The sequence below is a fragment of the Microcebus murinus genome, chromosome 23, assembly GCF_040939455.1.
Source record: "Microcebus murinus isolate Inina chromosome 23, M.murinus_Inina_mat1.0, whole genome shotgun sequence".
Lineage (NCBI taxonomy): Eukaryota > Metazoa > Chordata > Mammalia > Primates > Cheirogaleidae > Microcebus > Microcebus murinus.
The window spans coordinates 28,768,585-28,779,596 of NC_134126.1; the positions used below are offsets into that span (position 1 = coordinate 28,768,585).

The following is an 11,012-nucleotide window of genomic DNA, read 5'->3' on the forward strand; positions in this document are numbered from 1 at the left end:
ACTAGGTATTATATCATATATCCATAATTTATCACAGTCTGCTGTTGTTGACATTTTACCAGTTCAAGTGAAGTATAGAAACCTAACCTTTCTTTTATCTCGTTCTTCCTTGTGTATAATTGTCTTAACTATTCCCTTACATTCATTGAGACCCACATAAGACAGCGTTAAATGTTTGCTTTAAACATCAAAACTCAAGAAGAGAAAAGCATTTTATTTACCCACATTTTTATATTCCTTTCATTGTTCTTGCTTCCTTCCTGATGTTCTAAGCTTCCTCCTTTTATCTTTTCCTTTCCATTTAGAGAACTGTATTTAGTTCTTTTAGGGGTATATGTGCTGGGAACAAGTGTCTTGATTTACCCCTTTGTTGCTGGGTTGACAGTTCTTTTCTTTCAGCACTTGAAAAATGTGCTGCTTCATTCTGGCCTCCACGGTTTCTGATGAGAAATCTGCTGTCATTTGAATTATTTTTCCCCATGGGAAAGGTGTTATTTTTCACTTGCTTTCAAGATTTTTTTCTTTGTTTAGTTTTCAGAAGTTTGTCTATGTGTCTTGGAGTAGATTTCTTTGGGCTCATGCTGTTTTGATGTTTACTCAGCTTCTTGAATCTGTAGTTTTTATATCTGTTGCCAAATTTGGGGAAATTTCAGCCATTATTTCTTCAAATACTTTTAAACCTCGCTCTCTTTGTTCTGTCCTTCCGGGCCTCTGATGATGTGGATATTATTAGTTATTTTTGTTTTAGTCCCACACGTCTCTGAGGCTCTGTTCTTCTTTTTTTTTTTTAAGTTTATTTTCTCTGTATTGTTTAGGTAATTTTTATTGTTCTGTCTTCCAGTTCACTGATTCTTTCCTCTTTTTTTTTCCCATTGGCCACTCAATTCATCTATTGAGTTTTCTTTATTTCAGTTATTTTCAGTTCCAAAATTCCCATTTGGTGCTTTTTCTCTGTATATTCTGTTTCTTTGACAAGACTTTCTTTTTTTTTTTTAGATTGTGGAACACTTTTATTATTTTTTTTTTTTTATTTTTGAATTTTTTTATTTTGGCATATTATGGAGGTACAGATTAAGACTTTCTTTTTCATTTGTTTCAGGCATGTTCATAATAGGTGGTCAAATCATTTTTATGATGGCTGCATTAAAATCCTTTTCAGATAATTCTAACATCTATGTCTTCTCTACATTAATATCTGTTGACTGACTTTTCTTATTCAGTTCAAGATTTTCCTTGTTCTTGAGTTGTGACAAGTGATTTTTCAGTTGAAATCTGCTGAGCATGTGGGTTATTGTTATGAGACTGTATGTTTTTTTTTTTTTTGTAAGAGATAGGGTCTCACACTGTTACCCAGACCCCAGACTGAAGTGCAGTGGCTCATAGCCGCTCACTGCAGCCTCGAACTCCTGGGCTCAAGTGATCCTCCTGCCTTAGCTTCCCAAGTAGTTGGGAGTATAGGCGTGTGCTACCATGCCCGGCTAATTTTTAAAAATGTTTATTTTGTAGAGATGGTGTCTAGCTATGTTATTCCCAGGCTGGTCTTGAACTCGTGGGCTCAAATGATACTCTCGCCCTGGGCTCTCAAAATGCTGGAATTATAGGCATGAGCTACCTACCATGCATAGCCCACGAATCTCTCTTATTTCACCAAACACTTGTGGTATTAACTTGAAATACTAAGAGCTTCCATTATTAGATATGAAAACATTCTTATTTGTACCTTAGTTAGGAAAGCTTGTTTTGTGGATTTGAGTATATGTTAAGAAAAAAACAACAAACATCGCTGTCCTGTGCAATTAGGACAATGTGTGTGACTCGTACATTTTCTCTAAAAGAGTGATATGTACCTTAACTTAGACTATGTACTAAATTACCCCTTTTTCTCCCCAGCTGGAGTCGAGATGGTCATAAGCTCGTGAGTGCTTCCACTGATAACATAGTGTCACAGTGGGATGTTCTTTCAGGCGACTGCGACCAGAGGTTTCGATTCCCTTCACCCATCTTAAAAGTCCAGTATCATCCACGAGATCAGTATGTTTAAGTAATTCCTTCCTGGGGTGGGGTCTAATTCTATATGGATTAGGTCTGGGCTTATGATAATTTTAAGGTTTTAGGAGGTAAACACACACCTCTTCAAACCTTCTACATAAAATCTTTCTGTTTAGGTTGGCTCTGCTGAATACATTTAAGGAGAATGTTACTATATTATGTAATTTAAAACTGGCCAATATTAAGACTTTGGAAATGGCAAAAGGTGGGAATAAGTACAATCACTGGGCCGTGACCTGGGTTTTTTTCCCCCTTTGACTATTTGGATTTCTTTAGGAGGGGGAAACAGTTCAGTATTAAAGCTACATTTAAGAAAATGGGTTACTCACCATTGTATTACCCAGACATAATTGTTTTCATTTCCCTGGCTTCTCTTTTAGTCAAGTTTTCTTTAAGTATAAAGCTTATTATATAGTGCCTCATGTCTCAATATGTTTTAAATGCACACAAATAGGTGTGTTTGTATAGTTGCAATCAATATTTTGCCTTTTCACTTTATTTCATATTTTACTAGTTTGCTATATCTTCATATTTATTTTGGATGATTATATTTTATTTGCCCAAGTAGGATCCGTAATTTTACTATCTTTTCCCTGTTATTAGACATTTGGAAATTATGTTTTCACTATTTCAGATTTGCTTGGGCTGGGAGAGTTGATGAGTGTTGTGGACAGGGATCAGGGAAAAGGACAGGGAATCAGCCTGCTGATGCCAAAGCAACAGCCAATGTACTGTTCATATTTTTAAACAGGAACAAGGTTCTCGTGTGTCCCATGAAATCTGCTCCTGTCATGTTGACCCTTTCAGATTCCAAACATGTTGTTCTGCCGGTAGACGATGACTCCGATTTGAACGTGGTGGCTTCTTTTGATAGGCGAGGGGAATATATTTATACGGGAAATGCAAAAGGCAAGGTAAGCCTTGAAGCCTACAAGTTGGTAAAATAAGGATCAAGCATTTTGTGCATTGGCTTATTTCATGTTTCCTTGGTTTGAAATTTCTTTTATTCCTGGACTAAGCATGACTTCTGCCTGTAGCAAATATAGGCATATAGCAAATATGCCTTAATAATAATTGCTGTTTTTTAAATTTAGAGTGGTCAGAGATTATTTGACCTAGAAAACGGTGAAAGAGCCTTAACTAGATGCTAGTAATGAAGGGACATTCCTAAATTATAAAATTTAAAAGTTGTGTTATCAACTGGAACACTGCTGATGAAAATAGATGTCTTAATACCTAGTTTTATGAAATATTATATAATTCAGCCAGCTTAACCTCTAGAACTGAGATTTTATTATCCTTCCTTTTTTCTTCTTGTTAAAGTTCTGACCTTGTCTTTTGGAATGTGTAAGCCCTTCTGCCTGGGAAACATTGTAGAAGGTGTTTCTTCTGTGTAGTAAGAAGTCAAGTTGGGTGAGCTTTAAGGCCCTTTTTTTTTTTGAGACAGAGTCTAATACCCAGGCTAGAGTACACTGGCATCATCATAGCTCACTGCAACCTGAAACTCCTGGGCTCAAGTGATCCTCCTGCCTCAGCCTCCCCAGTAGCTGGGACTACAGGCACGAGCCACCACACCCAGCTTTTTCTGTTTTCAGTAGAGACAGGGTCTCGCTCTTGCTCAGGTTGATCTCAAACTCCTGAGCTCAAGCAATTTTCCCACCTTGGCCTCCCAGAGTGCTAGGATTACAGGCGTGAGCCACTGCACCTGGCCAAGGTTCTTTTTTTGAGACAGAGTCTCGCTCTGTGTTGCCCAGGCTAGAATGAGTGCTGTGGCGGCAGCCTAGCTCACAGCAACCTCAAACTCCTGGGCTCAAGTGATCATTCTATCTCAGCCTCCTGAGTAGCTGAGACTACACATGCCTGGCTAATTTTTTTTCTATTTTTAGTAGAGACAGAGTCTCACTCTTGCTCAGGCTGGTCTCGGAACTCCTGAGCTCAAGCAGTCCTTCTGCCTTGGCCTCCCAGAGTGCTAGGATTCCAACCAAGCATGAGCCACTGCACAGGGCCCAAGGTTCTTTTTATGTTTAGAATTAAACTAGTTCCATTAGACTCCTTGGTTTTCTTTTGGTGTTTTTTTTTTGACTGGCACACATGGGATAGTAGAATTTCATGTCTATTTTGCAAAGTGGCAGTTTTTAAAAAATTGTGTTAAAATACACACAACATAAAATTTACCATTTTAACTGTTTTTAGGTATACAGTTCAGTAGTATTAAGTATATTTATTTTGTGCAGTGATCACCATCATCTATCCACAGAACTCCTTTCCTCCTGTAAAACTGAAGCTCTGTGCTCATTGAACAATTAACTTCCCCATCCCTGCTCTTCCCTAGCTCCTGGTGGCTACCATTCTGTTTTTTGTATCTCTATGAATTTGACTACTCTGGTACTTCAGACAAGTGGAATCAGACAGAATTTGCCATTTTTGACTGGCTTATTTCACATAGCATAATGTCCTCAAGGTTTATCTATGTCATGTCTCAGAATTTTCTTCCTTTTCAGGGCTCAGTAATATTCCATTGTATGTATATGCCCCATTTTATCTGTTCCTCTGTCAGTGTATACTTGGCTATTGTGAATAATCCTAAACATTTTTATATGATATATAATATTAAATATATATTATAATATAATCCTCTACTTTTTGGCTATTGTGAATAATCCTAAACATCATATTTTAAGAATTGTTTAAAATCTTGTCCTTTATTTGAAGAGACAAAAAGGAAATACTAGTTAATCAGGTTGAATACATAGGAATAGAAATGTTTATGTTTTTACTTAGTCTCTGCCCAATTTTAGAGACAAAAGCCAGAGCTCATTATTAATTATCAGAATACTTACATTTTTTTCTCTCTCTCTCTTTCAAACTTTAGATTTTGGTCCTAAAAACAGATTCTCAGGATCTTGTTGCTTCCTTCAGAGTAACAACTGGAACAAGCAATACCACGGCCATTAAATCAATTGAATTTGCCCGGAAAGGGAGGTAAGATCTTACCTTTCCAGAGACAGGTTTATTTCTTCTTCTTTTTTAAATTAATGATCTCACCAGGGACAATTTTAAAAGTCAGTAGAATGCAAAAATACATTGAGATTTGCAGTTTTTGTGTATATATTTGGTGCTTAGAACCCAAATGCCTGGCACGTAGTAAGCACTAGATAAAGATTAGCTATTATTATAATTCGAACTGATGTCATAAAATTCACATTGTAACTGAACATTCATTTACATAAAACCTATTTATTCTTAATTTTGTATGTTATTCTAATGAGTTTGGTTACCCATTTTAAAAAGTAGATATAGGCCGGGCATGGTAGCTCACGCTTGTAATCCTAGCACTCTGGGAGGCTGAGGCGGGCAGATTGCTCGAGGTCAGGAGTTTGAAACCAGCCTGAGAAAGAGCGAGACCCTGTCTCTACTATAAATAGAAAGAAATTAATTGGCCAACTAATATATATAGAAAAAATTAGCCGGGCATGGTGGTGCATGCCTGTAGTCCCAGCTACTTGGGAGGCTGAGGCAGAAGGATTGCTTGAGTCCAGGAGCTAGGCTGATGCCACGGCATTCACTGTAGCCTGGGCAACAAAGCTAGACTCTCTCTAAATAAATAAATAAATGAATGAATGAATGAATGAATGAATGTAGATATATCAACAGAAACAAGAAGAGGTAATAGTCATATTATTTTGGTTAGCAACACCCATCAATGAAGGACATTCATGTTCAAAATGGCATGATGGCTCATGCCTATAATCCCAGCACTTGGGAGGCCACGGTGGGAGGATCGCTTGAAGCCAGGAGTTGGGGATCAGCCTCGATAACATAGTGAGACCCTGTCTCTACAAAAAGAAAAAAAAAAATAGCTGGTCATGGTGACCCAAGCCTGTAGTCCCAGCTACTGAGGACCCTGAGGAAGGAAGATCGACTGAGTCTAGGAGTTCAAAGATGCAGTGAGCTAGGCCGGGTGCGGTGGCTCACTCTTGTAATCCTAGCACTCTGGGAGGCCGAGGTGGGCGGATTGCTCAAGTTCAAGAGTTCGAAACCAGCCTGAGCAAGAGAGAGACCCTGTCTCTACTGTAAATGGAAAGAAATTAATTGGCCAACTAAAAATATATACAGAAAATCAGTGGGGCATGGTGGTGCATGCCTGTAGTCTCAGATACTTGGGAGGCTGAGCCAGGAGGATCACTTGAGCCCAGGAGTTTGAGGTTGCTGTGAGCCAGGCTGACACCACTGCACTCATTCTAGCCTGGGCAACAAAGTGAGACTCTGTCTCAAAAAAAAAAAAAAAAAAAGATGCAGTGAGAAAAGATTACACCACTGCATTCCAGTCTGGGCAATAGACCCACACAGTCCCTGTAGGAAAGTGATGAAATAACTTATTTTGGACAGATTTCTAAGATTTTGATATCATTACAGTAAAAAGTTAGACATTTTAAAATGACACATTTAGTTTAATTCATTAAGAAGAATATATTGTATATATAACAGGCCAGTGAAATGAAATGCTTATATACATTTAACTACCAGCCTGTGAATTTAGCAAACTGGTTTCAGCTTAGAGGTCTTGGGTCTTAGTTAATACTGACAGTTTGTAAGTCTGGGGTTCAGGGATACACAAGAAGTTATAAAACATATTCAAATTATATCTTGGTTGGAAAGATGACAAGTAGACATATAAGTTTGTTAGTCTATTACTTAGATTTTTTTTTTTTTTTTCTTTTTTGAGACAGAGTCTCACTTTGTTGCCCAGGCTAGAGTGAGTGCCGTGGCGTCAGCCTGGCTCACAGCAACCTCAAACTCCTGGGCTCAAGCAATCCTCCTGCCTCAGCCTCCCGAGTAGCTGGGACTACAGGCATGCGCCACCATGCCCGGCTAATTTTTTCTATATATATTAGTTGGTCAATTAATTTCTTTCTATTTATAGTAGAGACGAGGTCTCGCCCTTGCTCAGGCTGGTTTCGAACTCCGGACTTTGAGCAATCCTCCCACCTTGGCCTCCCAGAGTGCTAGGATTACAGGCGTGAGCCACCGTGCCCGGCCTATTAGTTAGATTTTTATTCTTTCAATTTCTCCCCAGTTAGTTGTTTTGTGGTATTGTTCTAAGTAACTGGTAATAATAGAAACTCTTAACAGGAACAGACTAATGACCTCTCATGTTGATGTTTTTCTCTTTCCTGTAGTTGCTTTTTAATTAACACAGCAGATCGAATAATCAGGGTTTATGATGGCAGAGAAATCTTAACCTGTGGAAGAGATGGGGAGCCTGAACCCATGCAAAAATTGCAGGACTTGGTGAATAGGTATGTGTCACGACGTAGAAGAGTATGTGATAATTCATGGCTTGGGCCCAGGTTCCAGTTCTCCTTGATACTTTCTTTGTACTTTAGGACTCCATGGAAGAAATGCTGTTTCTCTGGGGATGGGGAATACATAGTGGCGGGTTCCGCCCGGCAGCATGCTCTGTACATCTGGGAGAAGAGCATTGGTAACCTGGTGAAGATTCTCCATGGGACGAGAGGAGAGCTCCTGTTGGATGTCGCTGTGAGTAGAGTGGGGCATTGCTGTTGTTACATAAGCCAGAATATCTTGACTCTATTTTACAATCTGTTTTTCTTTTTTTAATTAAAATTTAGTGGCATCCTGTTCGACCCATCATAGCATCCATTTCTAGTGGAGTGGTATCTATCTGGGCACAAAATCAAGTGGTAAGTATTTTTCTGGTTTACCTGCTTTGAAAGTAGATACCCCCTGTTATTTTCAAAGAACCATATATATCCATAGTAAGCTAATAATTATCTTGTTTGCTTTTTTTATTGCATAGGATTCTTGTGACCTAATAAAATAGGTTCAGTGCATCTAGTTTCACTTTATTTTTATAGGAAGGTCTTGGTCCCAAGCTAGTTTACTATATTTGTTTTCAGGGAGAAAGTCTTGATACTAGACTTTTCTGTTAAATTTTTCTGTGATTTATTTGATATATGTTTTTCTTTTGCGTTTCTTAGTTTTAGCTCAGTTTCTGTTTTATATCTTGGTTTTACTTTGAACTCTTTTAAACTATATTTGTAATCCACGAACTTATAAGAAAATTTAACATTTTCCTTCAAAATTACATCTTAAAAAGATCAAAGAAGATGATTATTTATGAAAGAGCTATAGTTAATAACTTAAAATGTTTAAGATAGGAAAATAGTAGAACCTGCAGATACCTAATTTTTATTCTTATCTGGCAAATTTAATTCTCAGAGTTTTTAGTCTCTTTTGTGCTCAAATCTTTCATTTTATTATTAATAATTAATGTCTAGATTACAGATTATTGCTTTCTTACGTGGTTAAATAGTATATTTTGTTTGTGGCATAGGAAAACTGGAGTGCATTCGCACCAGATTTCAAAGAATTGGATGAAAATGTAGAATATGAGGAAAGGGAATCAGAGTTTGATATTGAAGATGAAGATAAGAGTGAGCCTGAGCAGACAGGTAATATTTCTCAATTGCAGATAGTATTTCCTAAAGGGAAAATAATTGCTTCACTTAATATTCTTAATTTATGTTGTAAATTTATTTCAGTACTTAGGCTAAAATATTACTTTGTTCTTTAAACTTACATAGTTTTCACAGTGTTTGCAGAGTCTTAATTTATAAAGCATTAACTAAGGGCTTATATGGGCATTACCAGAGCCCAAGCAGCTCTCCTGACATTTCACCTGACATTTCTCCTTTGTATTTCCTGATGAATTGCAGATGATTAAGTGTGGAACTGGCAGAGCAGCCACGTGTGCTCAGTGCTTGGCTTGTATCGTGTATTCTGTCCCTCCTTTCTCAGTAAGAGAAAGGTCAAGAGCATGAGCTCTGGAGTCAGACTGCCTTGGGCAAAATACTTATTCTTAGTACTTAACACCTTAATTTCCTCCTCTGTAAAATAGGGGTAATGTGGTATCTGCCTTTTAGAGTTGTGGGGAACAAATGAAATAATTCGGGTAACATGCTTAATATATGCCTAGGCCATAATTAGCACTCAGGTGTTATTTTCCATTATGATTATGATTGTAATCATTGTTATTTTTATCTCTTGTGAACTTCTAGATAGGAGCTCCTTGAGAATAAAGATCTGACTTTTTCTCTCCATCATGTCTAACGCAGGGCTTTACGCATAGTAGGGGTTCATGTGTGTGAATGCTTAGGATGCCCAGTTGTCACTGTCAGTGAGTCAGTGATTCATGCCACAGATCATTGACTCCTGGCCACTTAATGGTGCCAGGAACCAGGAAGTCAGGCTTGAGGTTAGTACTGACCAGCTTAAAAGTGCTGGTCCTAACTTTTGTGAAACTAGATAACTTTCATGCCTCCTGTGTTTTAGGAAGACCTCCAGGGATGCAGAATGTCTTGGATTGGCATTGTTTGGTTCTGTTGTTAAGCCTTCCCAGACTTCCACATAAATTGTTCCTCCTTGCCATCTCCTGAGCACATTGCACATACCTTTACTGTAGCACTTACTGTATTAAATTGAAACTATCTGTTTGTATCTGTCTCCCCAGTTAGACTATGAAGCTTTTACTGAACTATTCCTAACTTTGTTGGTCATCGCTCTATTTCTAGTGCCTAGCATAAGGTGGAAATTCAGCACACATTTGTTAAATATGCACTGTTTATTTTTCCTCCTTTGTTGCTTCTGGATTTCAGTTTATGAAAACCATTAAGCTGCAAGTAAAAAGCAGCTTTCCACTTCTTCTCAAACCTCTTGTGTGTTTCTGTCCTGCAGGGGCTGATGCTGCAGAAGATGAGGAGGTGGATGTCACCAGTGTGGACCCCATTGCTGCCTTCTGTAGCAGGTGAGCCAGCACGGAAGGCTGGGCCGTTTAGGAGGCTCCTCCTCCTCAGTCTCAGGCAGGGGGTGAAGGTACTATTCGATTCCCCTGGTTGTCCCTTCAGTCCCATCTGCTCATTAGCTACAAGAGAGAAACTCCTTGGTATACAAGAAATATGATACAGTCTTCTCTAGTCCCATTTCCCCTTCCTTTCTCCCTGATAGACTATTTAAGAAACCGAAATAATTGATTTATCCTGTTTATTTTTACCACCAATTTTATTAATCATGGTGCCTAATTTCCTTTTATTCATCTTGGCTTTCTTAAAGTTCTAGATCCATATGTGTTGCTTATGTTTAATATAAGCAATGGAGGAAGGGCTCATGGTTTAAGCAACTATCTCCTCTTTTTTTCCAATCCCTTGTCTGATCCTGTTCCAAATAGTGATGAAGAGCTGGAAGATTCAAAGGCTCTATTGTATTTACCCATTGCCCCTGAGGTAGAAGACCCAGAAGAAAATCCTTATGGCCCCCCACCGGATGCAGTCCAAACCTCCTTGATGGATGAAGGGGCTAGTTCAGAGAAGAAGAGGCAGTCTTCAGCAGATGGGTCCCAGCCACCTAAGAAGAAACCCAAAACAACCAATATAGAACTTCAAGGAGTACCAAATGATGGTAAGAGTTGCATCTTTTTCCCTGTTGCCTGACAAACACTACTCTCGAGTGCCCAGTACACTCTGTAATTTCCTGTTTGAACAGCTTTACCTTAAAGGACTTTTCCCAGGAGTCTTTTTTACAGTGTTTTACAACTTTGTGTAACGGTTGCCTCTGTGTTCACTTCTCTTTTAAAATGGGGGAGTTTTGCCCTTTAGTACCTTGCCCCTAAGGTGACATACTTTAAGTCTTCTGACACCCGGCTCAGAGTTTGTTTTATTATACCATTCTTCTTCTTTTTTATTTTTTCTCAGAGTGGTTTTATTAGCTGGTAAAGTAATAGTTAGACCTGGACAGTCATTTCATTCTTCCTGCCACCTTTTATAGACTGACTCTGGAAGCCTTTATCATTAATATCATGTCTTGGGATAGGTGGGGATGGATGCAGGGGTATGTGTGTGTTTACTCTTGGGCATCCTCCTTTCTCTTTCCTTTTAGCTAACTAC

General features: G+C 38.5%; 1 protein-coding gene across 3 annotated transcripts in view; it reads left to right on the top strand.

The window, feature by feature from the left end:
* Nucleotides 1-11,012, top strand: part of RBBP5 (RB binding protein 5, histone lysine methyltransferase complex subunit) — a 35,071-nt gene that overhangs the window by 17,351 nt on the left and 6,708 nt on the right. For all 3 annotated transcript variants that reach the window (XM_012759629.2, XM_020284366.2, XM_012759679.2), the window contains exons 4-12: nucleotides 1,891-2,031; nucleotides 2,801-2,963; nucleotides 4,922-5,031; nucleotides 7,230-7,349; nucleotides 7,437-7,590; nucleotides 7,683-7,754; nucleotides 8,408-8,525; nucleotides 9,808-9,877; nucleotides 10,298-10,527. In XM_012759629.2, coding sequence (XP_012615083.1) covers nucleotides 1,891-2,031; nucleotides 2,801-2,963; nucleotides 4,922-5,031; nucleotides 7,230-7,349; nucleotides 7,437-7,590; nucleotides 7,683-7,754; nucleotides 8,408-8,525; nucleotides 9,808-9,877; nucleotides 10,298-10,527 — 1,178 coding nt within the window. The remainder of the gene's footprint in view (nucleotides 1-1,890; nucleotides 2,032-2,800; nucleotides 2,964-4,921; nucleotides 5,032-7,229; nucleotides 7,350-7,436; nucleotides 7,591-7,682; nucleotides 7,755-8,407; nucleotides 8,526-9,807; nucleotides 9,878-10,297; nucleotides 10,528-11,012) is intronic.